This window comes from Lissotriton vulgaris, chromosome 2_1 (genome assembly GCF_964263255.1).
Source record: "Lissotriton vulgaris chromosome 2_1, aLisVul1.2, whole genome shotgun sequence".
Lineage (NCBI taxonomy): Eukaryota > Metazoa > Chordata > Amphibia > Caudata > Salamandridae > Lissotriton > Lissotriton vulgaris.
Genome location: NC_141687.1, coordinates 552,889,339 through 552,912,448, shown reverse-complemented (window position 1 = coordinate 552,912,448; position 23,110 = coordinate 552,889,339). Strand labels below are relative to the sequence as shown.

General features: G+C 42.5%; 1 protein-coding gene across 1 annotated transcript in view; it reads left to right on the top strand.

Moving 5' to 3' along the window:
- Window positions 1-22,836, top strand: part of KANSL1L (KAT8 regulatory NSL complex subunit 1 like) — a 2,604,205-nt gene extending 2,581,369 nt beyond the window's left edge. The window contains exon 14 of the mRNA XM_086954111.1: window positions 22,597-22,836. Coding sequence (XP_086810237.1) covers window positions 22,597-22,836 — 240 coding nt within the window. The remainder of the gene's footprint in view (window positions 1-22,596) is intronic.
- Window positions 22,837-23,110: the final 274 nt, after the last annotated feature.

Sequence of the window (23,110 nt, the reverse complement as noted above, 5' to 3'; positions counted from 1 at the left end):
TGAACTGTTGTGCAGGATAGATCGAGGGGGCTATAAAACTGCCCAGTACACAAATCCCCAGCACCTGATGTGCCCAACTGGCAAACAGTATTTCTCTGGCATCAGGTGATAAAAAAAACAGGGGTGGCACAATAAAGTGATGCAGGCTACCCCACTTTGGTAGGCCGAGACACTGGGAAAACTCAGCTCATGTGTGGGATTTCGCAACTGGGACACCATAGGCATTTCACGGGTGGGAGACCTATGGGTCCGGGGAAAAATGCTCAAATTCACTGAGCTACAAAGGGAATATGAAATGTCTGCATCGGAAGCATATAGCTACTTACAAATACGTCATGCCTTGAAGGCAGCTATTCCAACCGAGTAAGACGCCCCTGCTGGAAGATAGATTATTGACAGACTACTTGACGTGCAAAGCCATCTCCATGACCTATCAAAAAATAAACAGTAATCCTTACACAACTCTGCTCTCTGTGGCAAGCCGATGTAGGTAATCTGGATGATGGGGAATGGCAAGAGGTGCTTTCTTCCCCCAGAGAAGTTGCCATCACAGCGCGCCTTAGGCTGATACAGCTTCAAATACTCCATAGAATATACTATTCATGTGGAACACTGGTCAAAATGGGAAAAGGGGAGAATGCTTTTTGTAACCACTTATACACCCAAGTAGGCACGTTCTGTCATATGCTATGGGAATGCCCAGTAATCCAACATTATTTGGAATGGGTGGTGTCGGAGTTACGGCAAGTTTGCGGAAAGAATCTTGCTTTTCAGTCCAAGATGTGCCTATTAAATGTGTGGGAAGTGACAGATTCTACCCGCATGGAGCAGGTTTGGGTGACGTTGCAAAACGAAACATTGCTTGCAAATGGGGAGCATCAGATCCTCGACCGTTGGAGAAGTGACGGCGAGACATGGATTGGTGCATGTTGGCCGATAATACGGTTTTTGAACTAGCGGGGTGCCCTTTGAATTGGAACAAAGTGTGGGGTAGCTGGTATGCACACAGAGGAAATAAATATATGCATCCTTCCACTCACACATATGACTTGCCCCGGTCGGCTTGAGGACATAATAGACAAGAACATTTAGGCAAATAACTAAGTCACAATGTAAGTTATAGAATCTGGAAATGTCTGCTACTGTCTTGACTGTCATGAATACTAACTGTCAATTTATATGCTGTGACACATAATTCAAATAAATAAGATGTTGTTTAAAAAAATCAATAGGTGTTGCGGTGCAACGCCCACCGCAACACTCATTGCCCTCTCCTAAGTAAAAGCATGAAAGGGTGCCTTATTTTCAAGGCTGCGTTAAGCCACGTCAAGTGGCTTAACGCTGGCTTTGTAAGTAAAGCGAAGCCCCTATCACCACCACAATGTGTCTAGAAAAGTAACGTTGTGGTGACGATACGGGATTGTAAATTTGCCCATCAGTCTTCAGTGAACAACTTCATTACCTTTCAGGATGCCTTAGTAAGAGGTGCATCTAAGCCAGGGACTCCAACCGGTCGATCGCGAGCTACCAGTAGCTCGCTGAGACCCTGTGAGTAGCCCGTGACACTTGCTACTCAATTTAGTAACCCTTTGGTGTTGTTTGGGCTTTTTAGGCTTTTTTCAGGCTGCGATTCCCGACCTAACCCAAACCAGCAGCTCTGATTGGCTTAGAGTTAGCTGGGGCGGGTTGGGCCGAAGAGGATGACGTTCCTCTTCTACGTGGAGATCAGCTCCCTTCCTTTTCCTCCATAGCACCGCGCTGTTCATTGATAGAATCACGAGCGCGAAAGGTGCCAGTGTGGAGCAGAAGCAGGCATGGCAGAGCAGACCATCTGGTTTTGAGGTTATACAAGCAGTATAGAACTGCCGGGACCCGCGCCATCTGCTGATTACACCAGTGCAGCCTGCCACCTTATCGATCATCAGCAGCAGGCAAGACGTGAGAGCACACCTTGGGGCCTGGATCCACAACACTTATGCGGGTAAAAGTAAATTTTACATACAACGCTAGAATACTTACAGCTTCTTTCCATGTGCGTGCCTAATAAACACCTCAGTTTTGCCCTGGTTTTGCAGTTAACCTCTGGCAGTGCTACTGTACAGCACGCGAGAAAATGTCCCACAACATCTTATCCCACTACAGATGCTGCAATTATCACAGCGTGACACCAATTAAAGTCCCTTCACATCATTAGTGCGATCTCCCAGCCAGGTGGACGCCTCTTCTGTGCCTGCCAGGTCTAAGGAGACAGGTCTACAGTCAGTTATCTGTAAAGGGAGGCAGAGGCCCCGGGGTGCCCGGGGACAGACGGAACAGTTGTTCCTGCAGCGCAGCTGAAAGAGGCCTGCTGTACGTGCACTAGGTGTAGGGGCAAGGTCAAAGGGCACAATCTTAAATGATGAATAAATTCCTGCTCACAGACAACACAGTAACATTCTAAAATAAAATTCATTTTGTGTTGTGTTTTATAGCGTTTTACTTTCCCACTACTAGCAGTTTCTTCTCACTTAAACAAAGGACACCAATTCAAAGCTTCTCTTTTTTTAACGTTGTGCATGAAACAGAATGACTACACATCATGCCAATGTGCACTGTATCATCGTGCACACTTTTAGAGTAACATAGCTCGTTGCTGGCACCTCGTTGAATCCTGTGACAGCTCTCATGATGCGCCATGCCACATCTTCAAGAAAGCATATTAAATTCGAAGCAATTTTTTCATGGTGTGCAGCTTGAAAAGAGCATTGAAGTTATGGAACCGGGCACACACTGATTGATATTCAATTCCAGACATCTGTAAACATCCATGTCAGAGCGTCTTGATAAGTGTGCTTGAAGGAGCAGGACTGCTCTTGAAGCCCTGGTATCAGAAATGAAAGGCGAGCGTGAGACTTCAGTGAAACAATGTGAAAGCAATAATTATCTTTTGGTGTCTGCCACCAAGTCCCTAACCGCCCCCAAATGAGTGGCGCCCTACAAAGTGAAGGGGCACCCTGTGGCCTGGTGTGGTGTCATAAATCACACAGTCCTAGAGCCGGACCTGCGTTGGTTGCATTCATGCATGACCAACAAGGAATTAACAGAAAAGCCCAGCATCTGATCGCTCAGGCGTGTGATAGCTGTATGTATCGAGTCTCAAAATAACAGAGCCCTCTACATAGGTCAGGAGGTGAAAAAGGGAGCCAGTAGCTCCGGTGTGTCAATCCCTGGGCTTTCAATAGTTCAGGTGTGCAATAGTAGCCCATTACTCATGCCCCCCCATGTCCTCTCTTGCCCTTTGTGTACTAAAACCGGCTTGCCCAAACTCAATTAATCGGTCAGCATGGGTGGACCACATCACCTCTGTAGTGCCTCGAGGTTACAGTAGTAGTGACTATTTCAGGCAGGCCTCCAATTAAGTTGCAAGGAGTGAGTTCACAACATATGCATACAACTGTATGCCCCCTGCCTTTCCCACCCTGGCACCACGCTTTTCATTGTGCTCAATAACTGCTTGTGTATGTGGTACAAGTTGTATTGAACGGCCAGAGCACCTGCCTTTTCAGCCTGTCACCTTTATATTTGATCGGAGAAGCAGATAAGATGGTATCTACAATGGGTTATATCACAGAGTTGACATGATTGGGTAAAAATAGTAGTTTTTAAATTTAAACAAACTTTTCCTCACTTATAATGCCCTGACAACACTGCCAGGAGCCAGAAAAGTATGTCTGTTTATAATATGCACTTTGTATATGGCCACAATTATTAAATGTGCACCATTATTGACTATTAAACCATATGTACATGGTGGGACTGACGCCATTTGATAGGACTGCACTTGAGAGGTCATTGGGGTGGGAATGTCCTCCAGGTGAACCAGGCCCTACCCGCAGAGCTAGCCTGACAGATCAGTGAATTGGTTGTTTTTTGAGCTGTTTATGGGCCAATATTTTTGGCTGGTGGGCTGTGCCAATGCTTGTTTGGCTATTTGTGGGCTGATTTAATGGGCTGGTGGGCTGGTTTTTATTGTTATTTTTTCTGATATTGCCAAACATTGCGTGCTACAAGCACAAATAGGCTATTCTTCATACCTTGAAAAACATCTCCTACTATTCAAAATGTCTTTGCATTACAGTTTAAAACCTAATTTGCAAATGGTGCCCACTTTTTAGCTATTAGATTTGGCGTGGGGGGTCACTCGGACAAATGCGCGAGTTGCTTGGGGTTTAGTAGCTCACGACAATTTTCACGAACCAGAAGTAGCTCTTACTACACAAAAGGTTGGAGACCCCTGATCTAAGCTAAGTAATCCTGTGGATGCACCTCAACCAACAGTATTGATAAACTTGGAAACTTAACAACCAAGGTAGACGCCAAGAACTCTTCTTCCTGGTCTTATGGACATTGTTGAGAAAAAGTTTAGTACTACAGCCACAGTTAAGTCGGCTACGCCAAGACTCCTAAAGAAGTATAGGCCTCTTCAATTAAATTCTGATTTTTCTAAACGTCTGATCCGAAACCGGATTCAGGAATTGAAACAGCAGTAAGGCAAAGGCATGCTTTTGCTCCAGATCGGAAGAGCAAGTGGATGGATGCCACTGGTAAAAAAAGTATGTGGCACAGCGTCCGCCCATTTAAGAAGTGCCAACAGGCTGCATTGTTAAGCAGATATCACCACAAAATACAGGATGGAATGAATGCCTTCTTGTCTGACTTACCAAACCACATGCAACAGAACTACCTAGAAATGGTAAGTGAGGATTCCTTGATTTCTAATCAATTGATTAGTGCTGCAGTAGACTCAGTCAAACTTTCAGCCACTTAATTTTGTTAAGTCATGTCACGTAGGTGAACATCCTTGCTGAGACTATCATCACTGAAGCCTGATGCCCAGTTGAAGATTGCAAATTTTCCATTTGCAGGTTTCTCGTTATTTGGCAGCATACCGAGGAGGAGATGCTCAGAATGAAACATTAGTCCGTAACATTAAAGGCTGTCTGCCTTGAGGAACAAAAGAAGTAATTCAAGCAACAATGCATGTCTAGAGACAAACTTTTTTTTTACCATAGGGTTCAAATCACTAGTCTGCCTTATCACTACTTGCAGCAAACAAAAAATGGACGGATTGCTGGCAATGTAAACATTCTCCCCTAGTCAAAAGATCTGGGTTAAATCCATTGTTCTTTTGCAACCTACGCCACCCGAGTTTGGACCCAGCCAAATGCAAATCAGTCTTTATTCTGTGCCCCATGGGAACAGTCCAGCCCGAACTGCCAGGTCCTCCCTGGACCGGAAACAAGCATCCTGGGACCGGTTTCAGGGTATGTCACCCTTCTTCAGCCAGGCTAGCTTGAATCCAGTGGCACAGTGAGCAAGGGACCCACGTCTGGGCATACCCATCCCACTTAGGGCGAAAAGTGTTACAGCAAACAAATGATGGACGGAATGCTGACAATGCAAACATTCTCCCCCAGTCAAAAGATCTGGGTTAAAGACACTTTTTGCCCTAAGTGGCATATACCAAGTCAATTTTCTCTGCAGCGGTTTAGGTCCCAGGCCATGTGCTGCTTTAAAGACAATACAGAGGTATTTCAATTGTATTATTTGAGGGATCGGAAACCAGTGGAGATCCCTTAGAGCTAAAGATGTGGAGGCCCCAGGCTGCCTGTTTAAAGCTAATTTTGCTGCTAGTGTTTGGATTCTTTGCCGCTTCAGTATCAGTGTGTTAGGCGTCCCCAAACACAGGAGTTACAATAGTCCAACCTGCTCAGAATTACGCTCCTCACCACTTGTGTCCTGGCAGAGATTGGCAATAGCGGAAGGATCTTCCGTAAGGCTCTGATCAGGGACAAGCAAGTACCAACTATTTTATTGACTTGTGAGTCCAACTGAAGATTATTATCTGACATTACCCCAGATTACGCACTGTTTTGGCTGGAGTTAGTGGCTTGTCGGTAGGGGTAAGACAGAAATCAATAGGAAGGGGCAAGCTATTTTATTAGTAGTGCAGTATACAATTTCTGTTTTGTCTCCATTAAATTGTAAATAGTTGTTTCTAAACCAGTTTTTTTACTACTTGGCATGCACTCATGAAGAAATTTATCCAGAGAAACTGCCTGATTCTCTTCCAACGAAAACACAAGTTGTGTGTCATCTGCATAGTTGACTAGTTCTATGCCAAACGATTTAATAATAGGAACGAGTGGGCGCAGGTATGTATTAAATAAAATCAGACTTATTGCTGATCACTGCGGAACCCCGTGTTGGACGGGGCTCTTTGTTGATATAAAAGGTGTAATTGTCACTGCCTGTTGCCTACCCGACAATAGAACTGAATTCATTTTAGTGCCAGATCCTTAACTTCAAAATTCATGAGTCTTTTCAGCAGAATGCCATGGTTCACCGTATCAAATGCGGCTCACATGTCCTGTAGTACTAGTACGACCGAATTACCATTGTCAGCTCGCATTCTCAGGTCGTCAAGGACTGTCACTAAGGCCGTTTCTGTTCCATGCTCAGGACGGAACCCGAATTGAACCTCATCTAGCAGGTGATTTTCTTCTAAAAAGTGAAATAGGGATTTACTGACTGCTCGCTCCACAATTTTCACCGGATAGGGTAACATTGAGATGGGCCTATAGTTGGATGGGCAGAGGATCAAATGTGGGTTTCTTAAGTAACGGGGTCACCATTGCCTGCTTCCAACCTTCTGGGAGCTTTCCATTATCCAGTGACTGGCAGCAGATTTGACAGAGCTGGGAGAAGAGTTCTGAATTAAGTTTTTTCCATATCCTCTGCGGGAGAGGGTCCAGTGGCGAACTGGAGAAAACACTCAAAGCTAGTTTATTGAGCATTTCCTCATTAGGAATTCGGAAATACTTCAACGTAGTCTGACGATCTTTGTCTGTTCCTTCTTCCTGTTTCCCTAACAATGTTTGTTCGAATAAACCATTTTCATCATCCACACTAGTCTCTTTATTTAATTTAAGAACACCAATAATTTTGTTGTTGTTCTCGTCAAAATACTGCAAGATAATCACAAAGCTTTTACGTAGCTATGATCTTATTACTCACCTGGAGGAAGACTGCCTGGTATTTACAGTAGTGATTTAGAAAAACTGAGAGTGCAGTGTCATTAAAATTACCTCCATCTGTCGATTTTGGTTTTATTGTGTCTCGGATGGGGCAAAGGTAAAAACAAAGTGGCGGTGCAAGGGTAGGAGGATTACTGGTCTATCCCAGCTGTTCAGAAAACGCAGCTGGTCAACATGTTTCAGCCCAGTTATGCCCAATTGGGTCAGCGGGCTTTCTTCAAGACCATGGGAGGGCATGTTAATAGTTAGTAACGTGCAGGGGTAAGTAGTGCACTTACCCGTCTTCTTAAGTGTATCTGTTCGCGCACTTGCAATTTATAGATGTATTTGTGTCCATAACTCGATTGGAGAGAAGACCATAAAGACAAATAGTGCAAATTAGCAGTACAAAACAACATTGTAAGATCTATAGCTATCACAATTTTGTCTAAGGTCTAAGGTGATGCTATTAGTTCATTTCTGTAACATCTCTGGGTGTTAGTAGGAATAAAATTGATGGAATAGCGAGACATCATGATGGTTGCGGTTAAGAGCTTAGTCTCATCAATAATGGAGTAGTGCGTCAAGCGATGGGTAAGATGCATAGAGATTCTTTAGTACGCTGTGTATGATACGTATCTCAATAAGCAAAGACATTGTAATTGTCGTAATGGAGGGCAGGAGCAACTGCAAGTTTTAGTGCCGTGTTCTCATAAAATAATGGATGTCTGTTACCTTTTCTCAGAGGGTTTTGGGCTCCATCGGGGGACGGGCGGGCAAACTCTCTCTACGGATAGAGAGTTTTGGGTGAGGTTATGGTAACAGATGTGCAAGTCCAGAGAGTTTTTGCACGCGTGAGGCGACGTACCTCTGAGGAGTCCTTTAAGCAACTTGTCCTGGCGCCGTCTCTCATGACCCGGAGGCGAGGGCTGGAAGAGGGTGTTCTTTATGGTGATGATTGCATGGTTTGCATAGAAGAAAGACTATGTATTCTTTGTTGGACATTTCTAAATTGTTTGACTTCATCCGACTGTATATGAAAGTTTGAACTATTTGGGACTATTTGATATTCTTGTACAGGTGTATTTTCGACAGTGTCCTTTTGAATTATTGTGTAGGGTGTTTCAATTTTCATACCCTCCCCCCAGTTGGTTGCCATAATTGGGGACTGTGTGTTCACATGGATATACATATCTCAAGAGTCATCAAGAACCATTGTTCGCCAGTATAGATAATTTATGCTGTATGGCCCCTCTGTACAAAGTGAGGAGAGGAATTAGTGTGGTGACCGCAGTTTGGTTGTGGTGTAGTTTGGCTCTATTCATGATTATTTGGTCATAATGGATAATTCAAGGTCAGTGTAGCATTGAATGCCATGGTATGCTGTCATTCAGCCCTTCTTTGTATGTTTTGAGACATTGGACCCATTGTTGCTCTTTTTCGAAGAGGATGCGTTCTGTGTTTTAATTTTTCGTGATTAGTGTTTCCAAAACCACCCAGCTAATTTCTACATTTGTATGTTTGAAGTTGATGAAGTGGGTGATCATTTTGACATTACTCTTATGATCGCATATTCTCTGTTTGACTTTCCAACATGTCATGCATATATATTTCAGGTTGCATGGACAAGTGATCATATTGATGACATTAGTCGTGTTGCAGTTCGTTTAGTTTCTCATGGTCCATTTTAAATCAGATTTGAGTTGTAGCTTCATTGATATTTTTGTGAGTTTGGAAACAGAGCATGATCCACAGGGATAGTGACCAGTTATGGGTGCAAGGTTCTATGTGTTTGTTATTGACTCAATTCTCGACCTGTTGGGAGGTGGTCTGGTGTGTACCAGTAGGTCGCAGATATTTCTTGTTCTCGGTTTTGGCCATTTGAGGGTTCCTGATGTGAGAATTTGCGAGTTTTTATTTGCAATTCTTTTGACTGTATTCAAAGCTGTGCTATACGTAGTCACACATGTGATGGTGTCCTAATTTTCTCCTCTTGTGGGTGTCTCTAGCAGATTGTCTCTGTGTAGATTTCTCTCTCTCTTTTGGCACTTGTATATTATATTGTTGGGATAGTTCCTTACTTTCAATTTGTGGCTCAGGTCTTGCGCTTGTGTTTTGTAGTCTTGTATTTTATTGCAGTTTCGTCTGATCTATAGGAACTGACTGTAGACTCTTAGTGTGCGCTGGTGAAAGCTATTAAATGAAAGAAGACTGTTTTTGGCATTTGGTTTGTAGAATGTTTTGTTGTTGATCTCATCATTCTCAATGTACATGGTGATGTCCAAGAAATCAAGTTTGCGTTCATCTGCTGTATATGTAAAGTTGAGAAACTTCTCTTTAGTGTTGATAGATCTGTGGAACTCAGGTAGGTTGTCTGGGGAGACATTCCGGATCATGATGACGTCATCGATGTAATGTTTCCAGAAAAGTATCTTGGTTTTGTAGGGATTCGTGGTGCTTAGAATGTGTTTGTTTTCAAAATCACTCACGTAGATCCCTGCTATAATAGGGGTGAACGTATTGCCCATTGATGTTCTGTGGATCTGTAAAAACAGAGTGCCAGTGTATTCAAAAAGGTTTTCAATGAGGGCTAGTTGACAGCATTCCCACCACTAATCAAGCTGCCTCCTGCTTTGCAATTAAACAGTGCTAGGGGACTTCATGAGAAGCTCATCTAAATCTATTTATATGACCTCCATACATATGCTGTTGTGGAAATTGCTTTTATCATTGCAATAACTTAAGCTAGACCTGTTTGAGAAATTCAGGGGATTTCAGTGAAAACTAAGGGTAGGCGTGGTTGCTCAGGAGCACGTTGTGCGTGTTCGGGGCTCTGTCTGCGTGCTCGGGGGATTGTAGCGTGCGACCGTACCCATGTGGTGGGCTATGGGCGCGGCCATCTTGTTTTTTCAATTGTCCCACCCGCCCGCGTCCCCTATTTCCTCTTCCGGGTCGCGAATAACGCGTTCGCGTGGTGCACGTCTTGTTCGGGAACACAACTACTTGTTCACGCTGACAAAGTGCATGTTCGCGTGAAATCTCACGCGAACTTACCCACGTGGTCGCGATGGGCGTGGCCATCTTGTTTTTCACACTCTATGCTATGGTTCTGGGCCAAGTTTTCTATCCACCTTATATATGTGCAATCTTTACCTATTTTCACAGTTTTTCTTACTTTTTTTACTTCTCATCTATCTCTCTCTGTCCCTAAGTTTATATTTTGCATTTTATTTCTACTTTTCCACCTTTTTTTTAGCTTTTCTACTGTTTTATTTTACTTCTTTATTTAAGCTCCTACTTCTTCCCCTAACTTTTTTTCCTTTTGTTCTAACTTTTCTTTTCCACCTCCACCTCCACCCCAGAACCATGGCGAAGGGGAGCAGCAGAACCGTCTTGGAAGGGCAAGGCGCCTGCGCCCAAGAGCCGGCAGAATGCGACCTGCAGGGGTGCAGGCCCGGAATCTTTTCGGGGAGGCGGAGGTGGCCGCCCTGGTTTTTTTCATCCAGCGCCACCTCCCCTTGACCTTGGCAGCAGGCGGCAGGCCAGGGTCCGGTTACCTCCCAGAGGAGCGTCACCGCCAGTGGGCGAAGGTGCGCCGGGCAGTCTACCGTCGCTCGGAAATCCGGCGCACCCACCAGCTGCTGGCCCACCGGTGGGCAGACATTCTGGACAGGGAGCAGGACCTGTTGGACCTGCTATGTGTTGAAGTCGTGGGGCTTGGTGAGTAGCTAGTAATATTCATAATTTAATATATATTATAGTACTATAAGTATTGTGTATAATTCTTGGACGAATAAGTAACACGGTTACTGGTGCGCTTCGTTACATTATAGATCAATTCCGTCTCAAAATCTTCTGTTATTGTATGACACAGGTGCTGCTCGCCACTTCTCTTACTGGTTTGTAACTTAGCGCTAGCTTCGGCTGCTGAATTTTGATGTTAGAGTTTTTAGAGAACTGAAGTTAGTTAATGCTATTGCTAGAGTCTAGTCCTTACATTGTCCTTTAGTGAAATAGTGATGGATGGATAGTATTGTTCATATTTTTTTAACGGTCTGCATGACGCCTCCTCTGTCTCTGAATGCTTAGTTAGTTCTTATTTACCCCACCCCTCCATAGAACCGGTTTGAGTTTGTTTACTGAGTGGTAGGCTTAGCACAGCAATAGCATGGTCAGGTGAGTCAGTAGCAGTTCTGACGCAAGCAACCAACAATTACGTGTATGTACAAATTTATGCATGTGTCCTCCATCTCATCATCTATGCATGTTTGCGGGCAAAAATAAAATTGAAATGCCGACTTACTGAACAAGTGGCCTGTCTGGATTCTTGAATAGGTGGTTTAGGTCAGGTGATACTGGCTTAGTTAGTATATTCTGCAATTAGAATGTTTATGGCACATTTGATTAGTGTTCTATAAGTAGACGGTCTGTGGATCTTGCAAGCCAGTAGTCATTTATACTTCGAAGTCAATTTTATTTGAATTGTTGTTCCCTAAAATGTTTGAGAGGATTTTTGAATGAGGTCTTTGTTTCACAGCACTTAATGTTTCTCTTTCTTTATTATTTCTTACATGATCAGCACCACCCAAGGGCAAGAAGACGGGGTCCGAGATGGCGGGACAACCACAAGAGGAGCGCTCCTCTACCGAGGATCCTGCTGCTGGCCCCAGTAAGTCCTACAGTGCTTATATTATTAACAATTATATTTCCCTAACTTTTTAACACACCTTATTTTTTCCAACCTATTTATCCTCCTTCCTAATTTAATGTTAGAAAAACCTTCTTTGGTCTTAAATTTGTTTTCCAAATTTTGGGTAACTATCCAATGCCATCCCTGACTTTCAGTTCCTTCAAACTGCCTCTGCCACAAGACTCTCTGTGTTACTACTATTAGACTGTGTGTAGCTAAGCTTGCCCTGTTGGCCACTCTTTAGTTAAGGTATTCTTTTGAATAAAGCTGGGATAGAATAGCTGTAGCCACTGGGGCCACTCCTGTCTTTTGCGTTGTCCTCTGTAATCTCCAGTCTTTGTCAATTCCCACCAACAGAAATGCACAACCAGATGTTTGCCTACTAATTTTTGTTCAGTTAGTATACTTCTACTACTGTTGTGGTTATTATTCTCTGCACATACACATACAGAACTATGCACAAGAAAATAGGATGTTGTTGATGTTGGTGATAGGGAGGTTGGACCTTACACCCTAGTCACAGAACTCAGTCAGAAGAACCCATAATCCAATGACCGTCTAGTCTACCTACCTAAGTGTCTCGGTCATAGTCATTTGTCCCACTCCCGACCCCCACACGAAGATAGTTAGATATATATATATATATCCAATGATTTTATTACACAACCCAGTCCAGAACAGAAGAAGACCCTTTCGCTCACTCACTCGTTTCAGTCCACAACACCCCAGACACTGAAAATATACCACAGAGTCTATGTGCAAGTTCAAAAACGTAATTTTTTTAATAACAAGCTTTGTATTGTTGTAACTTGTAAGTATTTCCATGAAAAACATCCTGCTCCACCATGCAAAATGAAGAAGATTAAATACTGTACATTTTGTACATCTAGTGCATGATAGAGAAATGTGTGAATTGTGGGAGATCTCTCACCGTTGAACATATACTGTTAGTGGTTACACATGCATCTTTCGAAAGCTCTGCAAATCCCTTGTTTCGTAGAAGGCGATCTTCTCTTCTCATCTACCTATGAGAAAAATGTTGCACGTTAGACAGTGAATACAACTATGCCAGTTTTTAGCAGTCATGGCAAAAAGTGCAACATTATGGATAAGCAAAAGGGACTAACAATACTGGTTTGTCAATTGTATGCAACACTCATGTGGCCTCAATGGTGTCTTTCTTACTGTGCAACAAGCTGCGAGGTAACATGGGCAAAGCAGTAGACCCGGATCTAAAAATGGTTATATGGCTCAGGCTAACTTTCCAAAGACTAGAGTAGGAGTAGATTAGATGACCCTAGGGACCATCTAATAAATTAAAACTAAACTCTGTCTAATGTGACTGCTGTACATTAGGACGCAATTTGGACTAGTTACACTGTCACAACGATTCATGTTGTACGTAACTGTTTTTTCAATCTTCCTTCCTGGTGAAAAAAGTACAACTAGTAAAATAGGGGGAGGTGTGCAGGCATCTAAAAAGGTGTACTTGCTTTTATAGGTGCATAATCACTACCAACCACCAGTGCCGACGTGGCCAGCGGCGATGCGATTGCCATCCAGGAGTGGACAGAGGCTGCGGCACCTGCAGGAGCATCAGTGGGGGAGGAAACTTCAGCGGTGGGCGGTGGTAAGTTATATTCATTACTTATTTGCATTACTAGGTGGAAGGGGGGCATTTTTTTCCTCACTGTGCTATGAGACTTATTAAAAAAGTATGAATTTGAAGTTGTACTGGACAATATACAATGGTTGAAGAAGACACCCTTTGTAGCATTACCAGTTTGAGTTGAGTAAAGAAGGCCTCTTCCATCAGACTCCAACTCAGCTGTGAAACTTATGGAGAAGACTTAAAGTCAGATCAGATGACCTTGAGGGATGTGTTGAACAAAAAGGGAAAGAAGTGAACTACGGTGGATGGAGGAAGGACTAAAGAGATGTAATAATAAGACTTAGGATACTTTGGAAGGTTCATTCACATAGCTGATATGAATCGGATGCATGGGTTGTTAAAGGATGGGTAGAACTGGAAAGTCAAAGAAAATGCAGGCCTGGTTGGGCAAAAGAATATGGGTGCATGGATACAGTGGATAGCAAGAATCATGAGCAGAGTTTGTGTCAATGAAACCCAAGGCAAGGAAGGAGTGGACGCATGGGTGGTTGCTGGTGAAAGTGAAACCAGCTAAGCCGATAATAAAGAATGATAGACATTTACTTTTAATGGGTGGATGCTCCCTAAATGTATTTGTATTCATTATAGGTGAAGACTGTCACTGGAAGCAGAGTCTTACTTTGAAAAAATAAAAGGAGATACAAAAAAGACTTTTGTTCCTATGTGTACTCAAGGCCACCCAGTACTAGGGCAAGTATAATGCCGGAAAAAACGTCAACAAATGCTACAGGCAGGGGAAGCAGGGGGACAGATTAGATAGATACTAAAAGTTGACACCAGTTGTATGTACTGCGCTTGGTAGTACTACTATGCCACAATGTACTGTTGAATCAATTATGAAGAGTTTCAGTTACAATTCTGTTTCTTTTTTATAGATACTCATACTCCTTCCTAAAAACCATCGTGGAAGGAGTTGGCAGCCAGGGCCTGGCAAAGGAAACTGCAGGCCACTGTGGAGCAGTCCCGCAAGCTGGTGGCTGAGGCTGAGGAGGAGGAGGAAGAGTCGGCGGCAGCAGCTGCTGCCTCTTCCAATGCGTCTGGCCCCAGCAAGGCTCCACCTGCAGGAGTACGGCACCACGGCCAGGCAGCCGCTCACCGCCAGCATTTAACATCTGCCACCCCCACACAGCATGGATGCAAATGTAGGGGCCGTGCATTTCGGCAACAACTTCTCCTCCGGATGGCCAAGCTGGAGGACCAATTAGAGGAGCGCGTAAAGATCATTGTGGACAAACACCTCAAAGCCCGCCAATTGTAATGGACCCGGACCCTGTTGATTTGCCCCTTTCTTAATACTTTTGTTGGTGGGTGGGAATTGGGTGTTGGGATTATTTTTGTGGGACATTCTTTGGACTTGGACATTGGTTGGGGTTAGGGTGGGATAGGAGGATATTTTTATACATGAATAAATGTTATTTATTTTCAACTTACACATATGATATGATGTTGTTTTGTAGTGGGGTTACTGTTGTACGTCACAAGGTTTACTCTAGATGCAGGGCAGTGGCCAGTGTTTGATTGAAATACTTTATTAATTGACCACATGTGTAACATGCAAACAGATAGATGCTGTACCCCTCACTCAGTTATATTTGTCCTATTAGTACTACCAGCCTCTCCTCCATTATACCTCCCAGCAAACTTCTCGTCTGATGATGATTATGCTTGGCACCGCAAGGGCTGCATGGTTTCCCAAGACAACGGAGAACATGCCGTGGTTGTGTGATAGTAGTAGTAGACTAGACTCCTAGACACTGGCACTAGCATTGGCAAACAAAAACAAAGAGACAGTCATTTGCCTGAGAAAGAATGTGAGAGAAGTAGAAAATTACAGTACATAATACGGACAAAAAATACAAACAATATTGCAACTGCTAAACGAACTCAAAGAAATCAATGGTGTCGGGGACTGAAAAAGTAGAAGATAACTGTAGTTGCGTTGGAGTCATTAAAACACAATACAAATCGTAAACTTAAATGCTCTAAAATTAAATTCAAACAATGCCAGCAATGATTTACATTTATTCGTTGGGTCACTTTGGGAAATTAATTTTCTTGTACACTATTACATAAAGCGAGCTTGGGTGGGCAAGCAGAAGAAGATCCTCGCCCTGCCTCGTTGACATTTGATTTCATTAGTGTTGGTTTCACCACATCTGCCCCAGCAAGCGTGTGATCAATTGTTGGTGTAGATTTAATGTAGTAACATCACACCTCAATATAAAACCACACAGCCCGGGGGAAGAGGGTTAGGGTTTGATGAATGGATGGGAACGGGGGTTTGGGGAAAGGTTTGACAAAGAAAAACAGTATCCATGGAGACAACAAAAGCAAAACAATGAAGACGATGATTGCTGATCCACAATTCCCCAATAAATGTAAAGTCAATTAAGAACAACAAAATGGATGCATGATGAAGGTTTATTATTAACTTAATGGCTAATAATAAGTGATAATTACTTAACTACTGCTACACAATTCAAAGGAAGTACTTCTTATGATATGATATGACTTTTGCCTAGGCTGTATGCCCTCTGAGAAACCGTAATACCTGATGTAGCGGGCTGAAAGCTAGCAAACAAAATTGAGATAGTTTAAGTGAACAATCAATTACCAAACAAAAGCGTAAAATAAACGAAGAGGAAAAAGGAATCAAAGAAAAATATGAAAATGATACTAAAGTTAATGTATTATCCAGGGCCAAATGTGTAGTTGTATCTCGTCATTCATTTTTTCCTCCATCCATGGACACTGTTGTGACTGATTGATTGATTATATCATTCTTGTGCGTCTCTGGCAGGATGATGATGAGGAGGATTGGTAAGGTAAGTGTGAGTTGCTGCTCCACGTATAATAGCGCTGGGTGAAAGGCCGGCCTGTAAGTGTTGATGAAAGAAGAAATGGGGTATTACAAAATAAGTTAACAGAATGAAAACATAAAAATCAATTACGGTGTAGTGCAAAAAAGACAAGACTCGTGAGTGAGAAGATTTTCAGACTGAGGCTGCTTGGATACATTGATTAACTCTACTCTTCTAGTTGACAGAAGTCATCGAAAAGAACAACAAGATAGGATGTTCAGGACTTTCTGTTGGTCTTCCGCACGTGTCCAGTCCGTTAGGTTCACTATTAGCGAGTTGTTGAGCTCCGTACTGGTTTTTCTTTCAATATTCTTCGGGTGAGGACCTGCGATCTTGTTCCATCCAGGTTACTCCTTTTCTCCTTTCACGTCGGTTGTTGGGGTCTCTCTCTGAAAAAGGCAGCCTGTTTGTCTGTAGTGGTCCCATCGGTGGTGGGCCTGGCATATAGGGGTTCATCCATTCTGGGTAAGTTGGTAGCATTAGACATAAGAAAGAAAGAAACATTTTCTGTATCCATACCTAGATGACTGGCTAATAAAGGCAGACTCCCTCTACAGAGCAAAGAAAGACTTCGCAACTACAACAACCTTATTATCAAAACTGGTCTTGCAAATTAATACAGAAAAATTTATCTTTTAACCAGTCCAGTGCCTCATTTTTCTAGGGGCAACAATAGGCACACAAAAGGAAGAAGTGTTTCCTCCAGAGAAGAATCATCAATTCAGATGAAATGTGCACAGCTTCTGCAGTAAGTCAAACCATTTCTTCTGGGGTCGATGGCATCCTGCATTTTCGTAGTCCTGAATACACGTCTCCCATAAGACCTCTCCAGATTTGTCTGTGGAGTCAATGGTCACAGAGAACAGGACATTGGGAAGATTGGATCTATCTAACGGAGAATGCATGCCATTCCCTCACCTGGCAGACTAAGTTTCAAAATCTGCTAGCTGAAGTGCCCTTTTAGAAGCAAAAGCCCTCACAAACTATCATCACAAATGCCTCACTGCAAGGAGGGGCACTCATATGGGCCACATCACAATTCAAAGACTTTTGTCTCAAAAAGGGGAAGTCTTAACATATACATTTATTAGAGCTCAAACCTGTACAATTAGCTCCCAAGGCTTTTCTGCCATCTCTCCCTTCCAAAGACCTGATGATCTAAACCAACAACATAACTACAATGTACTACATCAACAAACAAGTTGGAATTTGATCTAGACAATTATTGCTCCAAGCTCAGACAGTATGCATTGAGCACTAGCAACAGGGTTATCAATTACAGCTTTCCAAATTCTGGGAATACAAAATGTAGAAGCAGACTTCCTCAGTTAATTTCCAGAAGAAAATCACAAGTGGGTTGTCAACAACGCATTAGTAGATGACATCTTCAAAGAATGGGGAGCTTCAACATGCCACAGCTCAAACTAAAAAATGCTAAGACTACGCGTCTAGGGCACCAGAACCGCAGTCTCTGGGCAATGCCCTTTTGATCAACTGGTCAACTTCATTTTTTTACGCTTTTCTACAGATACCACTCTTACTATGAGTAATTCAGAAGTTACTAAAATCAAACATCAGTATGATTCTGATTGAACCAGATTGGCTGAGACAGTGGTGGTACACAGATCTCCTCCAGTTATCCATAGTGCGTCACAGGCGCCTTCCACTCAGACCAGATCTCCTATACAGGCTTCAGGACAAAATTCTGTATCCATCGATCCAATCATTGAATTAGGCAGCATGGCTCCAGAAATCACTCCAAACCGCCATCTAAACCTTTCCGAAGATTGAATGAACATTTTAAAGGATTCAAAGTGACTGTCCACATGATCATGGTATGCCCTTAAGTAGAAACGTTTTTGTATATGTTGTCATAACAATAGCCACAATCCTGTTAATGTACAACCACCTTTCGTCAAGAGTCCTGTAGTCAAAGAATTTTTGGAAGGACTGAAAACTGTTTTTCCTCCACTCAGGACACCTAATCCTCCTTGGAAATTTAACTTGGTACTATGAAAACTGATGGGCCCACCATTCAAACCTATCCATAAGTCAGCATTGCAACATTGTCATGGAAACAGCTTTTTTAATAGCCATTACCTCTGCACGGAGACTTATGAGTTTCAGGCTTTGTCGTATATAGAACAATTCACAGTCTTCCATCACAATAGAGTCCTCCTGCGTATGCGCCCTTCCTTTTTACCCAAAATGGTATCAGATTTTCATATTACGAATCTATCACACTCCATACTTTTTTTCCTGCTGCAGAGAGAACTGTTCTTTTGATGTTAAAAGTGTAACGTCTTTCTATCTAGATAAGCCGAAAGGTATAAAGGAGTCAAACTACCTTTTCATAAACTATGGTTCTTTAAGGCCGCGATTAGATACATCAAAACAATCCATAGAGAGATGGATAGTCTCATGTATTTGTATGTGCTACCAAATTGCAAACAAACCTTTGCCAGGCAAGTCTAAATCTCACTATATAGGAGAATGCCATCAACCACGGCTCTGGTCAGATAGGTTTCAAACTTAGATATTTGTAAGGTGGCTTCTTAGAGCTCTTTACACATGTTTACAAGACACTATTGTCTAGACACCGATACTCAGGCCGAGGCAAAATTTGGACAAGAAAGGTTAAGGAATCTGTTCAAATAGTTAGGTTTTGTCAGCTTAAACTGTTAATTCACTGTAGGGCGACCTTTTTCTGCTAATGCACTTTACAAATTCACAGCAAACGTGTACCTGACCGCTGTTTAGTGGGTTTTATTATATCATCATGCTACTATATTAAAAGTTTATAACTATCAATGAAGATCTTATGATGCTGAAGGAAACGTTACATACGTGTAGTCCTTGTTGGGCATCTAAGGGATGTTCCTTGAAGTCACAAACGACCCTCCCCGGCTGCCAGGAGGCTGCCAGAGTATATTTATATTATGTGCTTCACATAAAAAAGAACTGCCACTCTCAGGCAAACTGCAACTACAGTGCATTGTGGGATATGTTAATTCTGAAGTCCTTAAAGGTGCAGGACTCTTTTTTTAAATCTCATCAGTGGTAGCCTATCAGGCTGCTTTTTCTCTTCATGCTGTTTTTGTACACAGGCAGCCTTTTTCCATGACAAAGTGTAAATCATTCAACGGCTATATTAACTGTTTCCAATAATTATCCTATAGCAATAATGCAGGAAATCTGACATACTAAACTGAGACTATATGGAAAATGACTTTCAGTGATGAACATTTTTCAGTGCCTTTTTCCTGAACTGTTCATATTGAAGGAGGTCTTGTCACTACCAGAGAGTTGAGGCGAGAACAGTCCGCACCTGTCAATACAAATAATATGTGGGAAACATGTACTGGTGCAAACAACCAAGGAGTACACCCCTCTCTACTCCATAATTTGGAGAAAGTGGTTCAGCACTCATCGATAGAATATATAACAACTGTCCTCTCATTGAGATTTATATATTCTATTGTTGAGTGCTGAACCACTTTGTGCTATTATATTGCAGAAGGTGTTCCAGGTTCCGCGCAGACAGCCGGGAATTATTCAAAGTTTATGACTTCAATGAAGATCTCAAAGATGTAGAACTAGGACTACGGGTATGTAACTTTTCCTTACAATTGATTCAGTAGCCATTTTCAAATACCTTAATTCTCTGTTTTTTATTTTCCACCAGGATTATTAAGGAATTTATGAAAGTATTATTAAGGACATTCCCACCACTAATCAAGCTGCCTCCTGCTTTGCAATTAAACAGTGCTAGGGGACATCATGAGAAGCTCATCTAAACCTATTTACATATCCTCCATACATATGCTGTTGTGGAAATTGCTTTTATCCTTGCAATAACCTAAGCTAGACCTGTTTGAGAAATTCAGGGGATTTCAGTGAAAACAACTTTTTATAGTTTCACTAAGGACTAGGTCACATTAACCACAAATCCACACTTTATTCCAAGTTCCTAGGTCATTTCACCTCAGTAAAAAAAGTCCCTTTGCCGACTTTCTTTCTTCAACCAACCACTTCAGATGAAAGGTTTTTACATAATTTGGAAGTTAAATGGTGCCTAAAGATTTACATTGACAGTGAAAGTACCTTTCTCACATCAGCCCAGCTTTTTGTGTGATTTGGTAATGCTAACAAGGGTGGCCCTTTTTCTAAACTAGGTATTTTTCGATAGATCTATTCATGCTTCTCCTTTTGCCACTGCATTGCTGGAAGGCCACTGAAAGACAAGGTTGGAGGTTAGTCCTGGAGGGATGGAAGAGTGAGCTGAACCCTGGTACAGGCATCAGTTAGTCTGAAGCCGGCCGTTTTGAGCCCAGCCAGTCCCCACATCTTACGATGTCTTCTAATCTTTTCATAAGTGTTGGAAAGGCCCTCGCCGTTTTCACATGAGAGGAAAATGACACATTAAACAGATGTGGCCCTTGCTCCTTCTTTTTTTTGTTTAGTGAACCTTTTTAGAGAACTCTACACTAGAAGACAGTAGCCAACTAGTAGTCCAAACTTTACCCCAGTACTTTGACTTACAGATAAATAAACTTAGCTATAGAGGGATATTGTATTAAGTAAAGGGAATCGACTTCTTGAAATTGGTTTCACTCATCTCCCCCACGCCATGCTTGAGTGTTGAATGTAAGGGCACCTTCACTGGTATGGGAAACTCAGCAGTTTTAAGGATGTGTTATTGCAGATCATGTGCTGTGCCCTCTCTCGCCATCTAATGTTCGACATTAACCATTACAAGTTGTTTTTCTTTACAATGTACGTCCCAGATTTGCTAAGCCTTTGCATTGGCAGTCATGCTTCGCAAGGCAACAAATATAGCAGCAACGGATCAATTTTCACAAGCAGATGATTTTTGTACAGAAAGTTTACCTTTGCGCTGTGCCCATACCCCTGCCATCTCTCTGTTAATGTATGGAAGGGCTTTATGGCCGGGCTGTGCCTGTATAAAAATTCTAGGCTAGGCTTTATGATCATGTTCATCTTTCGACTCATGACATTTCCTTGCTTGGCCTGAGAAAGGAAGCCCTCCCAATGTTTGTGGTAAACAAATGTATGAGTTTCTGAAAAACAAAAGTTCAAATATTTAGTGCTACAAATTCGGGGCGACTCACCATCCATAGACAAATTAAAATGTACACACCAATGTATGTGGTTTAGAATGTGGATGGCCATCACTGGTCTGCTTGTTTTGAAATTTGAAGGCACCCATACTGGAGAACTACTATTAATGGTAAGTAACATCTACTTCCTCATATTTATGTTTCGCCTGCACAGTGCTTATCAAATCTATTGTAAAAAAAATTATGAATAAAGCTTAAAATAGGATTTGAGCCTGCCCATTACTTACCATTGGTTGGCTCCAACATCATTTGTGCTTCCTTGCTTCTCATTGGCCAGAACATCCTACTCACCTCGGCTTCCTCCGGGGGCTTAGTGTGTATCCATGCCATGGAGTATGGACCAAGTACAGCTTCCTGTCTGCGGCCAATGTCCTTCCACTGGCAGCAGGCACCTGCCGGTACTCTTTTTTTAACGTTATAAATGCACTCTCATTGAGTGCATGTGTCTGCATTCCCTCTTCCTCACTCCTGCCTTCCTCCCTCTTGTACTGCTTCCTCTCTCATGTAGATTCCCCCCCTCCCTCCCCCCCCCTCCTCCCGCTGTTTCTTTCCCTGGCCCGCTGTCTGGTTTGTTTCGCCACTCGACCCTTCCTGCTGTCTGTGGTTTGTTTCTGAACCCCTCACCTCTTCCCGATTTCTATAGTTTGTTTCCAATTCGACCCTCCTCCAGGTGTCTGTGGTTTGTTTCCCCACTCCCTCCCTCCTCCTTCATGTTGTTTGCCCCCTGAAACCCCCCACGCAGTTTTTAGACATATTGCACAACAGCAAGCTGCTGTGTAACAAGGCTTCAAGGGGTAAAAAGCGATATGACGCATCAAAGTGCTTTTTATTTGTTTTTTTACTTCATTTCATGTCGCAGTGCAGCTCTTTCTTCTGTGCAACATGTAGACAAATATTGACAAAGCCAATAGATCTCGCATAGTTGATTTGCTTTGCTTTGATACCTGCATATGAGTATATAGTTTAACAGTAACGTTTCTTCCATTACATTCTTAAACAATGGATGTTCACTATAATTGTAAATTATGTTTGTGGGGATAAAATAACAACGACCTTTCCCTGAGTCCCAGTTCCAGGGCTCCTGAACATGGTCAGGGTGTTCATTTATTCAACCGTAAGTACTTGATATTCTGCTCACATCCAAGCTAATTGTAATTCTGTGCTCCCTTTTTTAAAGCCAGAGATCTGGGAACATAGAGTTTTCCCACTAAATGATGAGGATGCTGCTGCCTTGCAATCCCCAAGGGAACCATGCAACTGTACGGAAAGACCAGATGTTCCAACATACAGGGATTGCTTTTATATTCATAAAGTCTGTGATGTATGCGCATTAAAAACAAGGTTAACAGCAGAAGAACCAGGGAAGTGTCAGGCCACACATTCGTCTACCTGTAGCAGCACCTTGACAGCCAGGTGACACAATGCAGAGTCTTTATGCTTATAAGATGGACTCAGATGGAGAGGGCCAGGTAGGAAAAGCTATACTTGGAATGGATTAGATGTTCTGCTTTCAAGTTTAAATACTGATTATTCCTATGATGTTTTTGTTAGCTGTGGTTTACATAAACAAACATCCATCACATATATTGTTTGTTGCAAAATAATGGTTTCACTAGAAGAAACTTGCATCCAGATGTATATTTTGTGATGGTCAGCCTGGCCTCTCAAAAATCCATGCACTGTAAATGTAA